Below are 26,011 nucleotides of genomic sequence, written 5' to 3'. Positions count from 1 at the left end.
TCTGCCTGTGTCTCTGCCTCTCTCTCTCTCTCTCTCTATCATAAATAAATAAATTAAAAAAAAAAAAAAGAAAGAAAGAAAATGCTTCTAAAAAAAAAAATAAAAAAAGAATGTTTGCTCTGCCTGTCGCTTCTGATGGTTTTCACAGTGTGACCCTGGCTCTGGCAATCATTGTAACTACTCACTGGGTAATAATGTAATTCCCTGCTTGCCTAGATTAACCAAACACCAGAAAAGAGAGATGGACACCTATTTCTATTGTGGGGAAATATGTGTCCGTTCCCATATTTCTAACATGGGAAACCAAACTTTTAAATCTCAGAATTATCTTTGTATTTCTTCTTTTTTTTAATTTTTATTTATTTATGATAGTCACACACAGAGAGAGAGAGAGAGAGAGGCAGAGACACAGGCAGAGGGAGAAGCAGGCTCCATGCACCGGGAGCCCGACGTGGGATTCGATCCCGGGTCTCCAGGATCGCGCCCTGGGCCAAAGGCAGGCGCCAAACCGCTGCGCCACCCAGGGATCCCTATCTTTGTATTTCTAATTAGCACACAGTTCATTTCATATTATTGACAGGGGCCATGTTTTCCAAACCAAACATGAGGATGTAACATTTGATAAGCATGGGTGGCTCGGCGGTTTAGTGCTGGCTTCAGCCCAGAGCATGATCCTGGAGACCCGGGATCGAGTCCCACATCAGGCTCCCTGCATGGAGCCTGCTTTTCCCTCTGCCTGTGTCTCTGCCTCTCTCTCTCTCTCTCTCTCTCATGAATAAATAAATAAAATATTTAAAAATTTTTTGATAAGCAAGAGAATGCCTTTAGGGACAGGCTACTCTATGAATTAGAATTGTTAAGAAATTCCAGGGCTTGCATCAGAGAAGATGAATACTTGCTGTTTACTTCCACATGGATAGAACTGGAGGGTATTATGCTGAGTGAAGTAAATTAATTGGAGAAAGACAATTATATGGTCTCACTTATATGTGGAATATAATAGTGAAAGGGACCAGAAAGGAAAGGAGGGAAACTGAGTGGGGAAAAATTAGAAAGGAAGACAAACCATGAGAGACTCCTAAGTCTGGGAAACAAACAAAAGGGTTGCTGGAGGGGAGGTGGGTGGGAGGATGGGGTAAATGGATGACAGGCCCTAAGGAGGGCACTTGATGGGATGAGCACTGGGTGTTATCCTATATGTTGGCAAATTGAATTTAATTAAAAAGGTAAAATTAGAAACAAATGTTTCAAGCTTTCAGGAATATGTTAAATATGGCAGGAATATTGTTGAGAATAAAAGAAGCCAAATGTGAAATAAAAAAAAAAAAAAGGAAGAAAAAAATTGATTCTAGGACTTGGCCGTCACTGAGCTACTAAAAATGGGTAGCTCTTGGGATCCCTGGGTGGCGCAGCGGTTTGGCGCCTGCCTTTGGCCCAGGGCGTGATCCTGGAGACTCGGGATCGAGTCCCACGTCAGGCTCCCGGTGCATGGAGCCTGCTTCTCCCTCTGCCTGTGTCTCTGACTCTCTCTCTCTCTCTGTGTGACTATCATAAATAAATAAAAATTAAAAAAAATAAAAAAAAATGGGTAGCTCTTAAATGATAAGGAAGCTAATGATCATATTCCCCTTTCAGAGTGGACGCAGTAATCATTTTAGCATAGTGACGGGGGCCATCCGGAGAGGTGACGGGAAAGGAAACTGGGGCCCTGCCAGCACCTGGCGATCCCCGCAGCGGGGCTGCACCGGGTCCCCCTCGCGCCCGCGCCCCGCCGGGGAAGCCCGCTCCGCCCCGACTGCGCCTGCGCCGAGCTTGGCCGGTTCCAGGTGGAAGGTTGCGCGTTTGAGTCGTCATGGCAACGCGATGCTCCCGCCTTCTGGAAGCCTGGGCTCCAGCTCCCGTAGTGTGAGACTCGTCCGGGTGGGAGGGACCAGGGCTGAGTCCCGGGGCCGGATGGGGGAAGGAGGGGGCGCGGGGCTCGGGAAGCTGCTGAGAGCACTTGCCCCAGGGATTGAGCTAAACTAAGAAAAAATCGGTCCCAGGCTCAGCACGAAAGGATCTTTTCATTCCAGTCCTTTCGCCCACGCAGGGAACGATGCCTCTGGAAGTGGTGGTGGAACTACAGATCCGGGCGGTAAGAGAAGTCTCCTCCTGGCCCCCAAATCGGACTCTTTCCCCGGGGTTCCCAAATGGTCTGGGTCGTTTTCACCACCTCCTCCCCACCTCACCGCACACACATCATTATTCTTTGGGACAGATCGTACCTCTGCGTCCCTAAGATCCTCTACATTGGTCTTCCCTGACTTCTTAGCCTTTAAACATTTATCCCCCAAGGGACTTGTTAGCTTTATCCTAAATTTTCCTGTTATTTTAGAATAACCCTGCATTATATCGAAGAAGAATTTTATTATTTTTTTCCCGGATAAAGATTTGTGAAAAAATTAAAAATAAATAAAACCTTCCTTTAAATAGCGAGGGAAAAATTCAATTTCAGCAAGTCCAGTCACTTCCTGATAACTTGCCACCTCTATGAACCAATCGAGTATTTTCTAGGTATTTCCCCTAGAGAGGGCTCTGGCTTGCTAATTCCAAAAGGGAAGTCAATCAGTCAACACCTGTTTTATAATTAACCCACTGAATCCTGTGGCCCAGTGACTGCATTGTTCCTGTTTGGGATCTGTCACTATTATGAATTCGGCTTCTGTGTTCCAATCCTTCCATCCATAGTTGGTGACAGACTATCATGCAGCTTTGCCTCCCAGCTCTAGGGGCTTCTCTACTGGCCATGATTACCAGCACAATGTTGATAAGTTACAGCCATGGAGAACCTGGCTAGCCTCCATACAAGTGACAAGTGCTGTGGTTTCATCATATACATCGTTCTGAAAAGAAGACAAAAATTTCCTGGATTTGTCCCATTTCACCGACAGCAAGTAGGACCAGACTCTATCAAATTGTGCTACATCAAGTGCCAACTCTCAACCTTTTGTGGTCAAGGGAAGGAATTCTTGAGAAGCTGAGTGTTAAAGCAGGCTTCTTCTTCCTCAAGGCAAAAATTAGACAAGTTTTCATCTCACTCATTCAATGTTACTGGTTATTTTTATTTTAATTTTCAAAAGGCATTCCTCAGTGTACAATTGACAGTAAAATCATTTTCTACTCTATCGTAGTTAGAGTGCTTCAGAAACATCAGCTGAATTGATCTGTGCTTTAAAAGCTTGCAAACTTTTAGGAATTCCAGAAGTATAATCAGGAACCAGAAGATAAAACTAATTTTGAGCCCCCAATATTCAGACTTGTGAACATGGCAGAAGGAAACATCACTGCTTTCCAAAAGATCTGGCCTGAATATTGCTGGATTAAAATAAAAGATCTAAGATTAAACAATAAAGCAAATCACTCAAAGCTTTACAGTTTGGCTGATTCAGGGAGAGAAGAGGTAGTCTGTTCAGGATGTTGTGGGAGTACAGATGATTTTGTTTGCCTTTGAGGAGTAGCTGTTCCTCTTTCAATGTGCCTCTCACACTCAGAAAATTCATACTTCTCCCCAGTCAGAGCCTATTCATCACACCATTCTATGTGACACATCCAAGGCCAAAAATCCTTTCTCTTTATAAATGTCAAAATAATTCACCACTATCTGAAAACACCAGTTCCATAGGTAATTCAAAGATTCTTATTTTCAGGCAGAACAGCATTTAAAGCACACACGCTGCTTGGTTTTCCTGCTCAAAGAATAATGAGCAGAGTCCATCTTGCATTTGGTCGTCTTTGGTCTTGTGATTTGGGGAGGTACCGTGGATAAACTGCTTTGAATGTAAAGGTCAATGTAAAGGGACATTTAGGAGTTAGTTATCCCTTGTGCCTGGTGTAACAGTGGGTTCCCCTGGTGAATTTCAAGTTAAAATTGTTATCGAAAGTATGCTATAGATAGGGAAATGGAATTCCATATGAAAAACTATACAGTGTCATCCTTGTGGTACATATGAGAAAGTTTATGCCCTTGCACTGCAAAGAATCAAGTTATTTTCCTATTACCTCAGCAGAGGAGCATTATTCTTTGTTCGGTAGAGATGATGGGCAACAGAGCCCCATCTCCTGCCATACTGGTCCACTGACACAATATGTGGTAGGCCTACCCCCCAGACGATTAGGTCCTGAAGTCCTCAGTTAGCTTTCATACCACGCTCTTTGTCAACAGAATTAAGCATTCGATCATAGTCCCATCCTTCCTTTTCTGTGGGCATTGTAGACATGCCCACCATTAAGTGTTTCTTCTTCAAGTAAGTTCTTGGCTTGTTCTCTGAATGCAAAAAGATAGTATTAGAGAGTAATGGGAAATAAAGATCTATTTAGAGAGTTTTTGAGGAGGTAGAGGGAAAGGAAACCAAGATATGCACTATAATCTCTTCTCACTACCCATCCCACAAAGATGGAAGAGAATATACTAAGAAAGCTTATCAAGAAAATAAGGATTAAGAAGACACCCGTGGCAGCAGATTTTCAGGAAATACATGAGAAAAAAAAAAAAAAAACCTATGTCTTAATATACTGTTTAAAATTTACCTCAGGAAAAGAACTAGGATGAGTAGGTGGCTCATCTGCATGTATATTTACAGAATGAAGATCGTGTTGGTTTTTTTTTTCAAAGTTCACTTTACAAGTGATATGTTGACTTACAGGATTACTACAAAACACAAAGTTTACTTTTGTCAACTTTAAAAAAAAAAACAGCAGGATTATCATCACCCCAGCTTGTTTTCTTTGCAGTTGTCCTGGAGATATAAACAGTGGTTGAATGAATATATAATAGAGGGATTTCTTTTTTTTCTTTTCTTTTTTTTTTCTTCCTGTAATATGGCTGTGGTCACAATGGCCAGGACGTTCTCCAGCCTAGCAACCCCCCAAGATGGAATGACACCTGAAATCCCAAAGGAAGCCTGAAATGTCCTTAGAGGGACAAGCAGGATTGCTGCTGGTTGACGTCGTAGGTGTCATCGCATGCGGAAACCTTCTGATCGCCTGGTGCCATAGAGGATGAGCTGGTGTCATTGTTGGTTCCACAGTAGGAAGAGGACCCGGGCGTTGTGCGGCGAAAGCCAGCAGTAGTCCACGATGCTGTACTGCGCGTAGCCCAGAAAAAAGCCAAACGCCACGTCAGTGACGTTGTGCCGCCCCAGCATCACCCTGGAGAAGCCCACGATGAAGGCCCACAGTACCACAAGCACCCGCAGCGGAATGGCCAGCACCAAGTGGTTCAAGATGAACCGAGACACCAGGGCGGCCCTGGTGGCGTGGCCCGAGGGGAAGGAGTACTTGTCCACCGACAGGGTGACGAACATGTCCATCTGATTGTGAGCGGGGCGGCGCCTGCGCACCAGCCCCTTGATCAGGGCCACCAGCAGCAGGTCCAACAGCAGGGCGAAGAGCAGGTTCGTGAGCACCTCGCGCCCGGCCCAGCTGTCGCTCCTGAGCAGGCAGTAGAGGGTCCCCAGCAGCCAGGGGATGCCGTGTCCCGAGATCTCCAGCAGCTTCATGAGGGGCCGCGCGCTACCCCAGGACGAGCGCTCCCCCGCGCACACGCCCAGCTTCTTGGACAGCCACAGGTCGATGGCCAGCAGGGAGCGCAGGGCGATGCCCAGGAAGGACGGGTTCAGGTCCATGCGGCCCTCCTCGGGCAGCGCGGCCGCGGGCGCCTGCGACGGGCCGGCCCCGGCCAGCGGGAAGGAGCCGCGCCGGTGCACCGGGCTCTCGGGCGCGCGGAGCCGGGCGCAGGCGGGGTCAGCGCCGGGCGCGCGGCTGCCGAGCAGCGACTGGAACTCGAACCTGCCGCCGCCGCCGCCGCCGCCGCCGCCGCCGCCGCCGCCGCCGCCGCCGCGGGCCGGGCTGCCGGGGCTGCCGGGGCTGCTGCTGCTGCTGCTCGAGGCGGCGGCGGCCAGCGGGCGGGCGTCCGCGTTCCTCCGGGGGCTCGGCATGGCGGCGGGGGGCCCGGACCCCGGGAGCCGACCCGCCCGGCGCGCCGCTCCCGGCCCGGCAGCCTCTTCCGCTTCCGCACGGCCATCCCGGGGGCGGGGACAGGAGCCGGCGAGAGGACGATTGTGACACCTGGCGGAGACGTGGGAGGAAACTGCGGTTGGCTCTTGGGGAAGGAGGGGACGGGGGGAGGGGGGGGTGTGGGAGGTCCAGGGGAAGGGTCGTGGCGGGGGTGAGGGGGATGCGGGTGGGGATGGGGAATATGACGTCGTCGGGGGAGGTTAGGGAAACGGCTCCTGTGCACAAACAACCAAACAAGCCACCAAACCAAACACCTGTTCTCTCTCTTTGTTTTTAAGATTTCTTGTCCCGGGGTGTACCTTCCTGACAAGCAAGATGTATACCTTGGGGTGTACCTCCTGAATCAGTACCTGGAGACTGACTGCTTTCCCTCTGTGTTCCCTATTATGATTCAGCAGAACATGAGGTTTGAAAAGGTGATCTTGACTTTCTCACTGCCAAGTCAAGAAGTTTAAATGTTGTCCGGGGAGCATCTCCCGGTGCTTATAAAAAACACAGCTCTCGTAAAATCAGTTGGTACCTTTTCTTTAAAAATAAAATTTAAAAAAAAAAAAAAAAAAGGCTTGAAGGCATCTCAGCACAGCACAAGACCTGACTTGGAGGACTTGCTTTTGCATTGCAGGCCTGAGCCAAGTTCTGTCAACCTGCTGCTAAATGTCCTGGTGGATGTTTTCTATTCTTGGAATTCCCATGGCATTTTCTAACTGGAACACAGAGAGCATTTTCTGAATGTTCTTGGAGGTGTTAGAGGCAGTTGCATTACATTTATGACAGGGATTATTAGGAAATTAGTGGCCTTAGAAACAAACTTTTGTGGACTCAGAAAAATAATGAAAAAAAAAAAAGCTATAATCAAATCAGTAAAATCCTGCATCTCAAATTCTGTAACAAAACAAACCTCTTCAGATTTATTGAATTTTCTTAGGTCATCCCTGGTTTATTTAGCTACAGTGATAAAGGCTACGTTTCATTCCAGTGAATATGAACCTGATTTTTTTTCTTTAAGATTTTATTTCTTTATTCATGAGACATACACAGAGAGAGAGGTAGAGACACAGGCAGAGGGAGAAGCAGGCTCCATGCAGGGAGCCCGACGTGGGACTCGATCCCAGGTCTCCAGGATCAGGCCCTGGGCTGAAGGCAGCGCTAAACTGCTGAGCCACCTGGGTTGCCCTGAACATGATTTTAATAGAACATTACCAACCTTCTTCCTACTTTGATTTAGAATATTAATTTCATTATTATGAATCACAGACAGTTCTTTGAAGTTTGCATCTTGGAATTTGGAGGTGGAATCAGTTTTAACCTTTGTAAGTCTAATGATTTTCCCCCAAACAATATCTCTGAGTTGCTTTTTGGAGGAGGTGTTACTAAGTATGGGAAGTCTAGATAGGGTAGAGTCTGTCACCTTTAAAGGTCTGGTTGGTGGGCAGCCCCGGTGGTGCAGTGGTTTAGTGCCACCTGCACCCCAGGGTGTGATCCTGGAGACCCGGGATCGAGTCCCACATCAGGCTCCTTGAATGGAGACTGCTTCTCCCTCTGCCTGTGTCTCTGCCTCTCTCTCTCTCTTTCTTTCTCTCTCTCTGTGTCTCTCATGAATAAATAAAATTAAAAAAAAATAAAGGTCTGGTTGGTGTTGCTCAGAAAATGACCTATTTCCAGCTGAGACTGGGAGAGGAGATGAGGATCAATTTTCTGAAAGGCTAAGGCTGTTTGTAATATTTTTTAAAATCATAGCGGCACAGCCTTCAGCCCGGGGTGTGATCCTGGAGACCCAGGATCGAGTCCCATGTCAGGCTACCTGCATGGAGCCTGCTTCTCCCTCTGCCTGTGTCTCTGCCTCTCTCTCTCTCTGTCTCTGTCTCTCATGAATAAATAAATAAGGTCTTAAAAAAAAACAATCTGTAAAATCACAGTGGAAATTTAGATAAAGTCTACCAAACTGGTTGTATAAGAGAGGAGAGGAATAAATAGATAGTACCTTGAGACATATAGTCAGAATCCAGACAAACCTATTTCTCCTCTTTAGATATTGGTAGTGGTAGGAAGTGGGTGGTGAAAATCCAGTCTATTTTCTCCCTTAAGCATATTGTTATTAGTTTATCAGGTTTCCTTCTATAGAAGACTTTAAAAAGACTTCTCTTTTTGTAAGAAGCCCAAAGATACAAAATCATAGAAGCACAGAATGATAATTTTGTAAATGACCCTGGAGGTTATCTAGTGTAACATCTTTGATTCACAGAAAAGGGGGATCAGCCTCAAAGACATTAGACTCCAGATGCCACTTACTGCTCTGTTACAAAGCTGTGCATTTGAGCTTGCTGGTCAAACATATATCACAGACCTTTTTTTTTTTTTTTTTTTTTAATAAAATGCAGTTCTTTAAAATTTTGAAATATTACCTTCATATGTGGGCTGTTTGGGTTCATAATCCGGCTTTCTCCCACTTGGCTCCAGTTTTCTTCTATTTGTTCCATTCTCTAGCTGCAAATACTTGCAGCAAGTATCAAAAACATTTTCTCCTCCTTGGCCCTTCTGTGTAACCCAGAATTGAATGTTCTGAAACATTTGGATAAATAAGAAATTACTCATCAAGAATGTATGAGACATTGTGTTTGAGCAGTTCATGTTGGTCATTTACTCTCCAGGATCATACTTGAGAAAATCCTTAGACATAGATAACATGAAAGACTGCAAGTACTGGAATGATTCAGGGGGGAAAAAACCCTCACCTACATTTGCTTGATAAATCTAAATCGGTAAGACAAAAGTAGATGACAGGGGACAGCCTCCTTTTTGTACTTAAAGCAGACTTGGCTTTGAATTAAGAGCAGATTTTAGGGCAGCCCGGGTGGCTCAGTGGTTTGGCACCGCCTTCAGCCGAGGGCCTGATCCTGGAGACCCAGGATGGAGTCCCACGTCCGGCTTCCTGCATGGAGCCTGCTTCTCCCTCTTCCTGTGTCACTGCCTCTCTTTCTCTCTGTGTCTCTCATGAATAAATAAACAAAATCTTAAAGAAAAAAGAGCAGATTTTAACCATGCTTAAATTTATTTTATTTACTAAAAGATTTTATTTATCTATTTTTGAGAGACACACAGAAGCAGAGACAAAGGCAGGGGGAGAAGCAGGCTCCCTCTGGGGAGCCTGACGTGGAACTCAGTCCCAGGACCCTGGGCTTACAACCTGAGCCAAAGGCAGAGCCTCAACCACTGAACCACCCAGATGCCCTTACCATGCTTAAATTTAAACACCATTTAAGAGCTTAAATGCCTGAAACTAAACTCTGATGAAAACTTTTGTTTGTTATAGGCTTCCAGAGTTTAGGGAGAAGGTTGTGGTATGCTTTTAATTTTAGTCCTCTCCCAGACCATTAAGCTCAAGGACAAAATAAGCCAAATTGGCATTGGCTAGATACATATCACAACATTTGTCTTGGGCTTCATGATATACTTTAAACTTATGAGGCCCTCCCGCCCTCTAGTTATTTTGGATTCTGTAGGACTGTCACTACTAGTACATAGGTTTTCTTTTTTGTTACACATAGAATTTTTACTTGTGTTCCTTCTTAGCACAACCATTTGCTAGTCATTTATTCAGTTAACATCAGTTAATGAGTGTCTGTGGTATGCAGGATTTTTTTTTAGAGACTCAAGCAAGACGCTGAGTTTGATACCACATGTGCTTGTAGCAACAAACTTGTAGGGCTAGGTCAAGTTGATGACATTTTGAGAATGTGGTAGATTCAGCTAACTCAGGTTTTCCTTGTACTTGGTATTGTGTTCTCGTTCTATAATTACTTGTTGAATTTTTAACCATATACCTGTTAAAGATACTCCTGTTGAATTTTAAAATATTATATGGCTGGAATTGGCATGTGTTAATTATTTGGAAGAATATAATCTACAGTTTCAATAAGCATATATTAATAAATCTTTGAAAATTTATTTTCACCATTTTTTTTTCCTGCAGGTATTTGAAAATGCAACAGATCCTGGGGCTGTAGCAGACATTTTAGAAAGTAAGTACTCTCAAGACAAAACAAAACAACTATCATGTGTATGTAATTGTGTGTACAAATATAAAATTCTACTATATTCTAAGTTGTGATATTTCCATGTTTAATCCATATTTATATTCAAGAGAGTCTATATCAAATTTGAATCATGTTTTTGATTCTATTATAAACTCTTTTCTAGATAGAGATGGGATTTATTGGATGGTACACTTCTGTTTGTTTATTAATTTCTTCAAATTAAATGGTTTTTGTATTTCACACAGTTGTGTCACTATCACCGTAATTAATTTTAGAACATTTTTATCACTGCAGAATGAAACTCTAAGCCCATTCTTCCTTATCACCCCCAGCCCTAGGTAACTACTAACAAATCTTTCTCTGTAGATTTCCTTATTCTGATATTTGATATAAATGAAATTTTGCAACATGTGGTCCTTTGTGACTAGCTTCTTTCACTTAGCATAATGTTTTCTTTTTTTTATAATAAATTTATTTTTTATTGGTGTTCAATTTAGCATAATGTTTTCAAGATTGATCTTTGTTACAGCATGTGTCAGTATTTCATTTGTTTATATGGCCAAATAGTATTCCATTGTATGGCTATACCACATTTTGTTTATTCATTCATTGGTTGATGGACCACTGGGTTGTCTTCACATTTGGGCTATGATGAAAAATATTGCTATGAATATTTGTGTACAAGTGTTTTTGTGGACATATGTTTTTATTTCTCTTGGGTATAAACTTAGGAATAGAAGTGCTGGGTCATATGGTAATTCTTCTTACTCTCTGGAGAAACTTTACTAAAGCAGCTGGGTTCATAATCTATAATCATGTAATCATTTTACATTCTACCAGCAACATGTGAGGGTTCCATTTCTCAACATCCTGACCAACACTTATTATTACCTGTCCTTTTGATTGGTAGCCATCTTTGTGGGTTTGAAGTGAAATCTCATTGTAGTTTGATGGTGTTGAGCATTTTTTTCATGTGCTTCTTAACTGTTTTATTTGGAGAAATGTGTTTTCAGAGCTTTTGTTTATATTTTATTTGGATTATTTGGTATTTTGTTATTGAGTTGTAATATATAGTGAACTTGTAATGTATTGAATTCTTTGTGTATTGTAGATATAAGTTCCATGTCAGATGTATGATAGATCAATATTTTCTTCCATTCTTTGGATTATATATTCACTTTTTAAAAAAGATTTTATTTATTTATTCATGAGAGACAGAGAGAGAAAGAGAGAGAGAGAGGCAGAGACACAGGCAGAGGGAGAAGCAGGCTCCACGCAGGGAGCCCAATGTGGGACTCGATTCTGGGACTCCAGAATCATGCCCTGGGCCGAAGGCAGGCGCTAAACTGCTGAGCCATGCAGGGATCCCCTCTTTTCACTTTCTTGATGGTGTTCTTTGAAACACAAAATTTTAAAATTTCAATGAATTGTATTTTATCTGTTTTTTTTTCTTTTGTTATTTGCACTTTTTGATGTCATAACTAAGAAAGCATTACCTAATTCAAGTCACAAAGATTTATGTCTGTGTTTTCTTCTAAGAGTTTTATAATTTTAACTTTTTTTTTTTTTTAAGATTTTATTTATTCATGAGAGACACAGAGAGAGAGGCAGAGACACAGGCAGAGGGAGAAGCAGGCTCCATGCTGGGAGCCCCATGTGCGACTCAATCCCAGGACTTCAGGATCACACCCTAGGCAGTAGGCAGGCGCCAAGCTGCTGAGCCACCCAGGCATCCCTATAGTTTTAACTTCTATGTTTAGGTCTATGACACATATTAAGTTGATTTTTGTAAATAACATGAAGTAGGGGTCCAACTTCATTCTTTTGTGTCTGGATATCCAGTTGTCCTGGTACCATTTGTTGATAAGAGTATGTGACCCCCATTGAATAGTCTTGGCACGTATGTTGAAAGTCAATTGAGTGTACAAAAGGAAGGGTTTTTTTGGACTCTCAATTCTATTCTCTTGATCCATATATCTATCATTATGCCAGTTCCACACAATTTTCATTACTGTAGCTTTGTAAGTAAGTTTTGAAATCAGGAAATGTGAATCCTTCACCTTAGTTCTTCTTTCCAAGACAGTTTTGCTATTTGGATTTCCTTGGCTTTCCATGTGAATTTTAGGATCAGCATGTCAGTTCTGCAAAGAAGCCAGCTAGGATGTTGATAGGTGTTGCGCTGAACCTGTATATCAACTTGGGGAGTATTTCCATCTGAATAATATTAAATCTTCCAATCCATGAACATGGGATGTGGTGAGAATTAATTGAATGTAAGGAATTTAGAGTTTGAGACAAATGAAGTGCTTAACATTACCGTTGGAGTGATGGTTGGCAGAGATATATATTCCTTCTTACTACTTCGAAAACCTAAAATTACAAGCTGTCTTAGCTGTTACGTTTCTTGGCACTTAAAATTTTATCTTCATACATTCATATGTTTTTCATAAGCCAACAAAGGAACAATTTTACTTTTCTTGTATATATTTCCAGCTTTTTTGAGACATAATTGATGTATAACATTGTGAAAATATAGGGTATACAATATGTGGATTTGATACACTTATATATTGCAAAATGATAACCCCCACAGCATTAGCTAACACACTCATCACATCACAAAATACTTTCTTTTTTGTCTTGAGAACATTTAAGACCTATTCTTGGGACACCCGGGTGGCTCAGTGGTTGAGCATCTGGCTTCGGCCCAGGGTGTGATCCTGGAGTCCCCAGATCGAGTCCCACATCAGGCTCCCCGCATGGAGCCTGCTTCTCCCTCTGCCTGTGTCTCTGCCTCTCTCTCTCTCTGTGTCTTTCATGAATTAAAAAAAAAAAAAATCTACTCTCATAGCAAGTTTCAAATATATCATACAGTATTAGTAACAATAAGTGTCTTTAATTGTCACCATTATTGTCTATTTTATAATGTTTTAATTTCTAATATTTTGTTGGAATTATCTTTATTGATTTTTAATTGTTATGCCATATATGTTTGAATTACTTTAAGATTTGAATTAAAAAAAAAAGATTTGAATTTTATTCTTGTCCTTATGGATTTTGTACATGAGCTCACTATTTGTAAATGCATTTTGGACTCAGGAAGTATAAAAAATGCATATTTTATGTCTTAATTAATCAGAAGACATACTGTTTTAAGCACTATAACTTGTCTAGGTTAATGGACAACAGTCATATTTTGAATTATTTATTTTTATTTATTTTTTAAAGGTTTTATTTATTTATTCATGAGAGACACACACACACACACAGAGGCAGAAACACAGGCAGAGGGAGAAGCAGGCTCCATGCAGGGAGCCTGACGTGGTACTCGATTCCGGGACTCCAGAATCATGCCCTGGGCCGAAGGCAGGCACCAAATCGCTGAGCCACCCGGGCTGCCCATATTTTTAATTTTTAAAATGAGAAGTTGATTATTATGTCATTGACTTATGAATACCTTTTTAGGAGAGAAGATATTGCATCCATTTCATCAATACTTGTCAGGGCATAAAATGCTGTTTCTAAACTCAATTACTTTCACTGCATGCCCTTGAATGACTGGCTCTTGAAATACCTAAATTATTGTTGGTATGGCACTTATTATTATTATTATTATTATTATTATTATTATTATAAATGAGATGTTATGGTAGTCTTGAACTTAGCAATTAATGAATAACTCCAGCAATTTTCTAAGGTATTAAAATCTCATTTTTTCCCTTTTAGGCTTCCTAACCAGGTTTGAATTAATACAGCTAGTATCTCCAGGTAATGTAGCAGTAAATGCATTTCTAATTTAGCTTATTTTATTTTATTTTATTTTATTTTATTTTTTTTTTTTTTAAAGATTTTATTTATTTATTCATGAGAGACACACACAGAGAGAGAGAGAGAGCAGGAAAGGCAGAGACCCAGGCAGAGGGAGAAGCAGGCTCCATGCAGGGAACCCGACGTGGGACTTGATCCTGGGTCTCCAGGATCACACCTGGGCTGAAGGCAGGCTAAACCGCTGAGCCACCAGGGCTGCCCCGCTTATTTTATTTTGAAAGGACTTTGGCATGACAGAGTGAGATTGGTATTTACAAGTTGTGCTTTCTAGAACACTTTCTTTTTCCCCCATACTGGTCTGTTGAATCCTATCCATTTCCAGAAAAGTAACTTTATGGGTTTGGTGGCAGTAAATATAACTTAAACAGGCAGTTGACTTTCCATTTTTTCATATCTTTATCTAATTATCATCAAATAATAAAATCTTGGTTCAGTTTCTTTCAAGTTGTTGCCTTTGGCCTTGTTCTCATTTATGGGGCACGTGTGTGTGTAAAACCCAAAGCTATCTTTTGTATTAGATGCTAGAGCAGGGTTGGCAAAATATAGGCCCCAGGCCACATACCACCTGCAGTTTGTTTTGTAGGACTCGTGAACTAAATTTCTACATTTAAAAAAATTGAAATTCATATCCTGTTTAATTCGTGCACTTCACTGTGGTCAAGTGTACAATTCAGTTGTTTTACTATCTTTACAAAGTTATGCAACTGTCACCACTATCTTATTCCATAACATTTTTATTATCCCAAAAAGAAACGCGTAGTCATTAGTAGTCCCTACCATTCCCTTCTCCCAAAGCCCTGGCCACTACTGATCTACGTTCTCTATTGAAGGACCTGTTCCAGACATTTAATGTAAACGGAATCAGACAGTGTGTGGCCTTTTGTTTCTGGCCTCTTTACTTTGCATATTTTCATCCACATTGTGGCAAGTATCATTATTACTTCATTCCTTTTTATTGCTGCATAATATGCTTTTATATGGATATACCATTTGTTTATCCATTTGTTGGTTGATGGACATTTGGGTTATTTTCACTTTTGGAATATTATGAATAACTGCTATCAACATTCATGTACAAGTTGTTGTGCGAGTACATGTTTTCAGTTCTCTTGAGTTTATGCCTATGAGTAGAATTTTTGTATCATATGGTACTTGTGTGTTTAACTTCTAAAAAATAATTTATTTATTTGAGAGAGAGAGAGAGAGCGAGTGAGCACACATAAGCAGGGGGAGGGAGAAGGACAAGGAGATTCCATGCTGAGACGTGGGGCTTGATCTCGTGACTCTGAGGTCATGACCTGAGCTGAAATCTAGAGTCAGACACTTCACTGACTGAGCCACCCAAGTGCACCTCTGTGTTTAATTTTTTAAGGAACTGCCAAACTGTCTTCAGTGCTTGCAGTTTTGAATGGTTGGAAAAAAAAAATTAAAACATGAGTATTTTGTGATGTGAAAATTATATAAAATTCAGATTTCAGTGTCCATAAAGTTTTATTGGAACATAGCCATACTCATTTGTTTAAATATTATCTTTGGCTGCTTTTGTTTATGCTGGAATTGAGTAGTTATGACCATATGGTTGGCAAAGCCTAAAGTACTTACTAGCTGGCCTTTTACAGAAAAAGTTATTGCTAGAATCATGGGACTTTAGGAGGAAACTTTTCTGTGGTGCCTTTGCTTTGCGTGTGTCTTTTTTTTCTGTATGTGTCTTGAATGTCAATTTGGCTAGTTTCCTGGTGATTTTTACTCATGTATGTGTGTGTGTGTGTGTGTGTGTGTGAGAGAGAGAGAGAGAGAGAGAGACAGAGAATATTTAAAACTCAGAAACATGTCTAATTCTTTTCTGATCTTTGCTGTTATAGGTTTTTCCTTTTCTCTTCCCAAAATGAAAATAGCTTTACAGTTTTTACTTGTTGCAAAAAGCATCCCCAAATGATGAGAAAATCTTTATAATTTGGTGAACATGTTTCCTGATATCTCTGTGGACAGAACACCTAGATACAGAATTTCTACATAGTAGTGTTACATATACTTTCTTCTCTTTTTTGCTTCCCCCATGATATATCATTGTTGTTTTGTCTTCTTTTTTTTAAGATTTTATTTATTTGGGCAGCCCCGGTGGTGCAGCGGTTTAGCGCCGCCTGCAGCCCAGGGCGTGATCCTGGAGACCCTGGATCGAGTCCCACATCAGGCTCTGCATGGAGCCTGCTTCTCCCTCTGCCTGTTTCTCTGCTTCTCTCTCTCTCTGCATCTCTATGAATAAATTTAAAAAAAAATCTTAAAAAAAAAAGATTTTATTTATTCATGAGAGACACACACAGAGAGGCAGAGACATAGGCAGAGGGAGAAGCAGGCTCCCTGTGGGGAGCCTGATGTGGGATTCAATCCCAGGACCGCGGGATCACGACCTGAGCTATAGGTAGATGCTCAACCACTGAGCCATCTGGGTGTCCATGTTTTGTCATTTCTAAAAGCATAGATGTACATCATTATTTTTAATGGCCATAAAGAATTTTATTAATTTACTTACGTGTTGGGATGCCGGGGTGGCTCAGTGGTTGAGTACCTCCCTTTGGCCCAGGGCGTGATCCTGGAATCCTGGGATCCCACATTGGGCTCCCTGCATGGAGCCTGCTTCTTCCTCTGCCCTGTGTCTCTGCCTCTCTCTGTCTCTTGTTAATAAATAAATAAAATCTTTAAAAAATTTACTTATGTGTTTTTATACGTCCATGAACAGTTGGGACATAATATTTGGAGTTTTGCTTTTTTCATTGTACACTGTTGTCTGTAGTTTGTCATTCCTGAATAGCTATGCATTCTTCCATAGTATTATAATTATCCTTAACTTGACATTGTTAAACATTTAGGTTTTGTTTTTTACATATTTATGAAATTATTTTTTTCTCTTGGTATATTTGTAAAGAATAGATTTACAGTATCTGTAGTTCTGATTCCCGTGATTTCAGTTACCCATGGTCCAAAAGCAGGTGATCCTCCTTCTGACATTGTCAGGAAGTCAGTAGTAGCCTAACACTGAGTCACAATTACTGACATTCATCTCACTTCATCTCACCATGTAGGCATTTTAGCAAATCACATCATCACAAGAAGGGTCAGTATAGTACAATAAGATATTTTGCAAGAGACCACATTCCCATGACTTTTTTTTTTAAACCCAGGCTCCAGGATGGGATTTTTCTTTTTTTTTCTTTTTAGTTTTATTTATTTATTCATGAGAGACACAGAGGAAGAGAGAGAGAGGCAGAGATACAGGCAGAGGGAGAAGAAGCAGGCTCCACACAGGGAGCCCGACATGGGACATGATCCGAGGTCTCCAGGATCACGCCCTAGGCTGAAGGCGGTGCTAAACCACTGAGCCACCCAGGCTGCCCTCCCATGACTTTTATTATAGTCTGTTGTTATAGTTATTCTGTTTTATTATTAGTTATTGTTCTTAATCTCTTACTAAGCCTAATTTATAAGTTAAACTTTATCATGGGTATGTATGCATAGGAAAAAAATGTAGTGCATTTAGGATTCAGTACAATTTGCTGTTTCAGGCATCCACTGAGGCCTTGGAACATAATTCACTGTGGATAAGGGGAGATGACTGTACTAGACTGAACCATCCATATCTTGTCACCTGGGAGTAAACTGATCGCCAGCAAGTTTCCATTATTGCTGTATTCAGTAGTATATGGCATGCCTCTTGCCCATATCCTAGTTAATGCTGGATATTATATTTTAATTTATTGTTTGCAAAATATATACTTTCTTTAAAATATATTTTCTGTCCCCTTCTCTTTAGATATGTTTTGTGATAACCTAAAATTTAAAATTGACTTCTTAAAAATTTCCATTTTCCCATCATGTTTCTTTCTTTTCTTTTGTATAACATGACTTTAAGTGCCCTTTGATCTATATGTTAACATTGCATTTTGGTATAAATTCTTATACTTTAAAAAAATATTTAGTTATTTGAGAGGGTGAGCAAGCAAGAGAGAGAACACGATTGGGGAAGGAGGCAGAGGGAGAAACAAGTTCTCCACTGAGCAGGGAGCCTGATGCAGGGCTCATCCTGGGACCCCAGGATCATGACTGGAGCTGAAGGCAGACGCTTAACCAACTGAGCCACCCAGGTGTCCCTACATTAAGTATCTTAAATGATAAGAATACATTTAGTATTCAATGAAACCTAAAACACATACATATATATACATGCACACGTATATATTCATGAATGTATTATGTATATCTAGTATTTAATATATGTATATTTAGTATACAGGTTGGTTGAATATACATGTTCTGCAACTTGCTTTTTAAAATTTAACATATCTTAAATTGCCATATGTTTTTCACATGACTAGAAACCCATCTTTGAGAAGGTTGCAAGAGGAGTTCAAGGTCATGATGGAGAATGTTGAGGCTGGGTGCATACATACTGGTTAATAACTCAGAAGTTACTCAGATATAAGATGGAAGCTGTATTATGCTTGTTTTCCTTTTGTCTACAGTCCTTGTATTGGAGATTGTAATTTCTAGTAGCATTAAATTAGAATTGCTCAAAATAATTTCACTCAACTTCAGATGCATTACAAAATGATCCACTAATTTGTTATTCATTTATTTATTTATATATTTATTTATTTATAGATTGTGTCTTTTTTTAAGGTTTTATTTATTTATTTATTAGAGATACAGAGAAAGAGGCAGAGATACAGGCAGAGGAAGAAGCAGGCTCCCTGCAGGAGCCTGATGCGGGACTACCCAGACCTGGGATCACGCCCTGAGCCACCCAGGCGTCCCTCCAACGTATATTTATTGAGGGTGTACTCAGAACATGCCCCACACTGTGTTGCTGGTATCACACTAGTGGTACCAGGCAGGATGGTGATGGTGAGCCATCTTGCTCTGCTGGTTCTTGATACTAGATAATTAAACAAGAATGATTTGTCTCATGTAGGGTCACGTGGGCCACAGTTAGGTTTACAGGAACTAATCCTTCACTTGGCTGAAGTCCTTAACTTTTCGTTTTGCTGTAGATATTATTTTATTGTTGGATGTTTATTCACATTGCTTTCAAACACACCTAGAGTCGAAAGACATATTATGACCATTATGTTAATGATCTAAGTGCTTTAGATTTGAAGTTGTCTAATGATTTGGCTTAGAAGTGGTGGAAACTCCTCTGGTTCCTGTTTACAAAGATGGGAAAAAGCGAATGGACACAGGGGGGCAGCAGTGTAATCCTGTTTGGGAGCTTAGCATTCTCTTTTTACTGATCTCTGATAAAAACCTCTCCTTGGGGAGAAATCATGCATGTTCAGTCCAGCTGTAAAATGCTATTTTGGGGGGCACCTGTTCCTTCAATCAGAGTTGGTTTTATACTTTGTAGTGGCGTTTACGAGGCATCAGCAGTGAAAGAACTCTTGCCTCAGATAATAAGATTTTGAATTCCTGCTTTGCCATGTGGCATCGTAAGTGTCATCTACTCACAGAGCCAGTTTTCTTATCTGTAAAGAAGGCATCAGATGAGACTCCATCATGGGAAGCAAGCTGTCAATTCTGATATGCTCTGTAAGTGTTAGATATTCTTTTTTTTCTTTTTAGAGATTTTATTTATTTATTCATGAGAGACACACAGAGAGAGGTAGAGACATAGGCAGAAGGAGAAGCAGACTCCTGCAGGGAGCCCGATGCAGGACTCGATCCCAGGACCCCATAATCACAACCTGAGCCGAAGGCAGACGCTCAACCACTGAGCCACCCAGGCATCCCAGAACACTGATTTCTCTCAGACATTTCACTTGGCCTATGAGAACTGCTCAGCCTATGTATATGTTTATTATTTATAACCAAGGCTCTTGCCATAGCATCCCCTAGGCATGCTGACATTTTTACACTGGGTGGCAGTTTGGACTCTAGAATGTGACCAAAGCAGAGAGATAGAATTGAAAAACATCAGCCTTTTATTTCTCTTCTCCAGTTTTAATTTCTTTATTCCTGTGATTCCAAAGATAGTAGATGAGCATGCCTCCAGTTCTCTGACTTTTATTTTTATTTTAATTCTTGCTAAATACATGAATACTGATTTAGTAGTTGACATGTTGGATGCAGTGGCAAGAGCTGGCCAGAAGCCTGTGAAAGGAAAAAGGACAGGCCCAGTGTGGAGAGCATCATACCATGCATTCAGGTGTTTGCTTTCATCGGAACATGTGCTTGAAAACACAGGATTTCCAGAACCAGGTGGTGCTGGGACTTCTGCTGGGTTGGTGTCATGGAGCAGTCCTGATAATGGCACTTGCTCTGTACCTTACATATGCCATGTGCCCTCACAATAGCCCCAAGGGATAGGTACTATTATGACTTTTATGTTTTCCTGAAGAGGAAGCTGAAACTAGATTATTTATGTAATTTGCTCCTGGTCACATAGCTGGTAAATGGTGGGGCAGGGATTTGAACCAGCTCCGTCTGAACCTGGAAACAGTTCTTAACAATGGCACTATAGGCCTCAGTAGAAAGCTGTATTCCATTGCTAGTGATGGATGAGGAGATTGTCACATCCCTGCCCATTTTCTGGTTGCACCTGTGAGATCTCTGAGTGGAGGAAGTGTCTCTGGCCAGCAGGGGTGGGAGGTCATGCCTATCACAGGGAGCACTGTCAAAGGAGTACTGATGAAAATGAGGCTGGGATGAAGCAGAAGATGGATCTTAGAGCTGCACCCACCTTCCCACTGCCTCTCCACCTTCCTCTTTATCATCAATGTACATTGTAGATTTATTCATATAATTGTTTACCACTTGTGGACTGTAAGCTCCAGGAGGGCAGGAATTGTACCTATTGTATTCCCTAGAATACATTCGGTGTCTAGAACTCCTAGCACACAGAAGGTTCTCAAGGTGTATTTCTTTACTTGTTGGTTTTTTTAAAGATTTTATTTATTTTATTTTAAAAATATATTTTATTTATTTATTTGAGATAGAGCTAGTGAGAGAGAGAGCATGAGCAGGGGGAGAAGCAGGGGGAGAAGCAGGCTCCCCACTGAGCAGGGATCCCGATGAGGGGCTTGATCCCAGGACCCTAAGATAATGAACTAAAGTGAAGGCAGACACTCAACTGACTGAGGCGCCCCTTAATGTGTATTTCTTGAACATATGAATGAAAAGGGATTGAAAAAATTGAAAGAAAAAATTGAAAGGAGGCAGCCTGAGTGGCTCAACGGTTTAGCGCTACCTTCTGCCTGGGGCGTGATCTCGAGGCCCAGGATCGAGTCCCGTGTCAGGCTCTCTGCATGGAGCCTGCTTCTCTTTCTCTCTCTCTCAATCTCTCTCTGTTTCTCATGAGTAAATAAATAAAATCTTAAAAAAAAGAAGAAAAAAGAAAAAATTGAAAAGAAATGATTGAGAAATGAATGAACAGAGGATTTTTCTCGTTACTATTGCAAGAGATTCCGAGTCCACCCACCCCCAGTGTCAACAGGCGATAATAGCATAAAGGACAAAGAATACTGACGAGGTACAAAGACATATTCATGTCTCCCTTCTCTTATGGTGGTGGACACTGAGTCTCAAAGAGAGTAACTGACGCTACCGGAGCACCTGATGTAAGCAGGGCCATAAGTTATCTCACATCATCTGCCTGGAGGCAACTGTAGGATGCTGTACCACGCCTCTCTCCTGACTGCCACTGAAGTGCAGTTTTAAAATGTCCATCTTTGAGGGCACCTGGGTGGCTCTGTCGGTTGAGCTCCTGACTCTTGGTTTCGGCTTGGGTCGTGGTCTTGGGGTCCTGGGATTGAGCCCCACGTTGAGCCTGCGTCTGGCTCTGTGCTTGGCAGGGGGACTGTTTCTCTCCCTCTCCCTCTGCCCCTCCTTCCACTAAATAAACCCAAAAATCTTTACAGTATCCGTCTTTAGCAACATCTCAAGGGGCGTATGAGAGACGCTGGCAGAATGGCCTGTCTCCAGGCGAGGCGGCCTCCCTGGGCCCCGTGCGGCCTGTGCCCTGCACTCACACCACAGCCCGCTGGGGACCACCCTGCCCGGGATACAGTACCCAACGGAGCAGTCACTGCTTTCACCGAGCATTGACAGGAGCGGGTCACAAATCCATGTCCGAATGACAGTCCCGGTTAGTGGTACATGTTGGGTAGAAAGTTAAGTAGGGTGATGGGGTGGGGAGTTCCAGGCTCCTTTAGGTTGTTGGGGTGCCACCTTTCTGAAGAGACGACACATTTCAGCCAAGGCCCATCATTTGGTAGGAGGCAGCCAGCCACGCAGAGACCCGGGGAAGGATCATTACAGGGACAACATGGGGCAAACGTCTAAGGTAGAGGTGAGCTGGGTGTGTTTGAGGGGTAGCAGGAAGGGGAGCTGGGAGGACCACAAGTGATCCAGGAGGAGAGTGTTAACAGATCACTGCAAGGAGGCCCAATTACATGGAATCCTAAAGGCCAGGGTAAGATGCTTAGGTTTTATTCTAGCATGATAGGAAGCCCGTTGGAAGTTTCAAGGAGATGAAAGGCACAATCTGGTGTATTTATAACATCACAGTGTGGGGGATAGGTGTGTGTGCAGGAAGAATGAAAGCAGGGAGGCCAGCTTAGACGCAGTGGCAGTGCTCTGGGAGAGAGGTGACGGGGCTGGGACCAGTGCCTGTGAATGTGGGGAGAGGACACAGATTTTGGATTAATTTTGGAGATCGAGTCAACAGATCTAGCTAATGGGTTACTATGAGGAGCAAAAGAGTGGAATCAAGGATAAAGCCTACGGATCCCTGGGTGGCTCAGCGGTTTGGCGCCTGCCTTTGGCCCAGGGCGCGATCCTGGAGTCCCGGGATCGAGTCCCGCGTCGGGCTCCCGGCATGGAGTCTGCTTCTCCCTCTGCCTCTCTCTCTCTCTCTGTGTCTATCATAAATAAATAAATAAATCTTTAAAAAAAAAAAGGATAAAGCCTAGATTTTTGGCTCAAGCACGTGGTACTGGTTTTTCTGATGGGAGGAATAAGGGAGAGCTTATTTGTGGGAACAATTCAAGAGTTCTGTGTTGGACCTGTTATCTTGGTGACATAGGGAGACATCTAAGGAGAAACTGGAAAGATGAATGGGATATCAACTGGAATAGGAAGGAAGAAAGGCCATTCTAGAAGGAACAGCATGGCATGTTGTTGTAAGTATGTGGTGGAAGAGGGAAAGACATCCTCAGTCCTGTAGCTGGAGCAGGTCTGAGATGAGACGAGAGGAAAGACATGATGTAGTGATGAGAAAGAGAGAATGTGTTCTTTTTGAACTTTGATCCTTATAGAACCCAAACACTATGGAGTGGAATAAGGAGGAAGAAATTCATCTGTTGTATCTGATAATGTCAGGTGTTTCCTACCGTTGGTGGACCAGAAATACACCCTCATCAGAATTCTTCTCCACATAGAATGGCAGTCACCAAACCATAAACCTACTTCGTTGACTACGGTTTCATCTTGGGTGGAACTCTGTGCAGGGGCCATTCTCGGTGTGCACCTCTGTGTAGCACCTGCTGTGTAGACAGGGAGGGCTCTGCTGGTTGCTTCTCCTCCCTTTGACTCTGTGACTCATGCCTCATAGACCCAAGATCTTCTTTTGGTAGTCAGTGTTTTGTAGCATCCCTTTTGCCATATGGAAGTAATATTCATAGTTAATAAAACCAGCTTACACACATCACTGCAAACAGTATATGTCAGCTGTAACAAAGGAGAAATAAAGATAAGATGGTTTTAAATAAAATGATAGGTATAGCATAAGGAAGTTGAGCATAAGGAAGTATTTAGATGCGGCATGATTTTCAAAATGCCAGTAGGGTCTTGGTACAGATCTGAACACAGGCAGGTACAGTTGTTCTGTGATTTACGTGGTAGCTGCATTCCTGAAAATACATTGTATTTTAAGATCATGCAAAGAAAGTGCTTTGTGTTAATTGGTGATAGTAGGTTCTAGGCTCAACCAATTATCAAATGGCTTCTTGTTTTGTAATTATATTGTAATTGTATACGTGATAGAATGTCTGTTAGGACATTAGAATGTAGTGCAGGGGCGTCTTGAGCACTGAGGGACATACTTGCACCTTTGGCTCCTGCCCATGTAATGTCCCCACACAGTTTGGAAATGCCCCTGAGGCTGGTACCAGCCCTGCAGAGAACCACAGCTTCCGTGGGCCATGGGGATGTTGGTATCCCTGCATCAGAGGACACGTTGCCCTCCAGTCTACCGTGTCAGCTCTGCATGAATGGTGCATTGTCTGCCTTGGCCTGTTCTACCCCTAGGACCTGGCTCAAGGCATGTCCTTAGAGACCATTGCTGAAGGAAAGGATAGGTGGAAGCATTGATGGATGGACAGTTAGATGGATGAAAAGAGATTTTTCTCTTTGTTTTGTGGAGAAATCCTTTAGTTTTTTTTTCTCTCAGTTATGACTTGGGAAGGCTTTTAAAAATTATTCATGAGGGGTGCCTGGGTGGCTCAGTGGTTGAGTGTCTGCCTTCAGCTCAGGTCATGATCCTGGGGTCCTGGGATTGAGTCTCACATCGAGCTCCCTGCTCAGCGAGGAGCTTGCTTCTCCCTGTCCCTTGCCCCTCCCTCTTCTTATGCTGTCTCTCTCACTCTGCCAAATAAATAAAATCTTTAAAAACAATCATCCACGAAGTAAACAGTAGTAGAAATCCCTTGTACTCCACCTCTTGAATAACAGGTGCTTTGATCAAAACGTCTATTTTTATCTGAGTGCCATCTCTGCTGTCACCTGTCTAAGCTTTTATTTTGTTCAACTCGAGTGTGGATTATTTTGAAAATGCAAATCAACTTCTGACTTTTCTCCCTCCTTTCCAGTGTGGGAAGAACTGGCTTGCTATGAAGACAACACACGGGACTTTCTTTTTCCTGAACCCAAGCTGACGCCTTCACTCCCTGGAATGTGCAGGGAGGTGCTCATGAAGACGTTTGCAGGTTTTCCAGTAAGTGATTCGTGCCTGCCTCAACTTCTGTTGGGAGAGGTTCTTGGGACCTGGACATTTTATTTCTTTTTTTTTTTTTTTTTAACATTTTTATTTATTTATGACAGTCACAGAGAGAGAGAGAGAGAGGCAGGGACACAGGCAGAGGGAGAAGCAGGCTCCATGCACCGAGAGCCCGACGTGGGACTCGATCCCGGGTCTCCAGGACCGCGCCCTGGGCCAAAGGCAGGCGCCAAACCGCTGCGCCACCCAGGGATCCCGACATTTTATTTCTGATAGAGCTTTCCCTGGGGCCAGTTTTTACCTCATCTCAGTTAGAACCCCTGTTTTTCTGTTTGGTGGCCCCATTTAGATGCCCCATTTGAAATACCAAATTATTCCCACCACTGATAGGAGAGGTGGGGGAGGTCTTCACCTGGTCAGGCCAAATCATTGCTTTACTCACACTGTCACGTACCTATAAGGATGCTTTTCCATTTCTTCTGCATGCCAATTAACTGAAAGGTTTGATTCCAATATATTTAATCGTAGCTATTGTTTGAGAAGTAATGACGAAAGCAAAACAGAGTTGTGATAGTAGTAATACTTCTTTTCATTTATTTTGAGCTTTTGGGTTTTCATATGCTATTTTATTTTCCTCATGAGAGCTATCACACCAGCCAAGGCAGGTATCACCGTCTCCACTTAATGGAAGGGAAAGTGACAGAGGTTCACAGTGATACTACTGAAGGGTCTTAAGAGACACAACAGTTATTCAGAGGGCAATCTGTTTTTTTGGGGGGGAAGGGCATTACCTGAATCCAAATTCAAAATATTTGTTTTGAAGATATCTGTAATGGTTTCCAGCTCCACAAGAGCTCTGGCAGTTTTCTTGAGCTTTATGTTACTTGGATGGCCTCTGTTGTAGGGGCACAGATTTATGAATTTACAAAGCCTATTTAGGGGCGCTTGGGTGGCTCAGTGGTTGAGCATCTGCCTTTGGGGTCCTGGGATCGAATCTCACATCGGGCTCCCCGCAGGGAGCCTGCTTCTCTGCCTCTCTCTTTGTGTCTCTCATGAATAAATAGAATCTTAAAAAAAAATAAAAAGCCTATTTAATACTCACCTTTTCTGT

At 42.3% G+C, this 26,011-nt stretch overlaps 2 protein-coding genes across 16 annotated transcripts in view; one reads left to right on the top strand and one right to left on the bottom strand.

The window, feature by feature from the left end:
* The first annotated feature begins 1,907 nt into the window (after positions 1-1,907).
* Positions 1,908-26,011, top strand: part of SPATA6L (spermatogenesis associated 6 like) — a 48,753-nt gene continuing 24,649 nt past the window's right edge. For 8 of the 15 annotated variants that reach the window (XR_005354273.1, XM_038527245.1, XM_038527250.1 and 5 more), the window contains exons 1-5: positions 1,908-2,134; positions 6,333-6,470; positions 10,025-10,073; positions 13,815-13,856; positions 24,773-24,897. Coding sequence is in view for 14 of the 15 variants with exons in the window: in XM_038527245.1 (XP_038383173.1) it covers positions 2,096-2,134; positions 6,333-6,470; positions 10,025-10,073; positions 13,815-13,856; positions 24,773-24,897 (393 nt within the window). In the remaining variant the exon portion in view is untranslated. Of the gene's footprint in view, positions 2,135-4,984; positions 5,433-5,978; positions 6,133-6,332; positions 6,471-10,024; positions 10,074-13,814; positions 13,857-24,772; positions 24,898-26,011 lie in introns of those variants that run through there. The other 7 variants (XM_038527239.1, XM_038527248.1, XM_038527247.1 and 4 more) reach the window with 7 other exon arrangements.
* Positions 3,081-5,975, bottom strand: PLPP6 (phospholipid phosphatase 6). The gene is made up of 2 exons (XM_038527252.1): positions 4,567-5,975; positions 3,081-4,303 (listed from the first exon to the last, which is right to left on the bottom strand). Exon 1 carries the CDS (start codon positions 5,973-5,975, stop codon positions 5,049-5,051), a length of 927 nt encoding a protein of 308 aa, XP_038383180.1. The 3' UTR covers positions 3,081-4,303; positions 4,567-5,048.

This window comes from Canis lupus, chromosome 1 (assembly GCF_011100685.1).
Source record: "Canis lupus familiaris isolate Mischka breed German Shepherd chromosome 1, alternate assembly UU_Cfam_GSD_1.0, whole genome shotgun sequence".
NCBI classification, from domain to species: domain Eukaryota; kingdom Metazoa; phylum Chordata; class Mammalia; order Carnivora; family Canidae; genus Canis; species Canis lupus.
Note: the sequence above shows the minus strand (reverse complement) of the source record. Positions and strands in the feature narration are given on the sequence as shown.

Excerpts from the sequence above, each read along its gene's own strand:
- PLPP6 (XM_038527252.1), bottom strand. The coding sequence starts at position 5,975 with ATGCCGAGCCCCCGGAGGAACGCGGACGCCCGCCCGCTGGCCGCCGCC.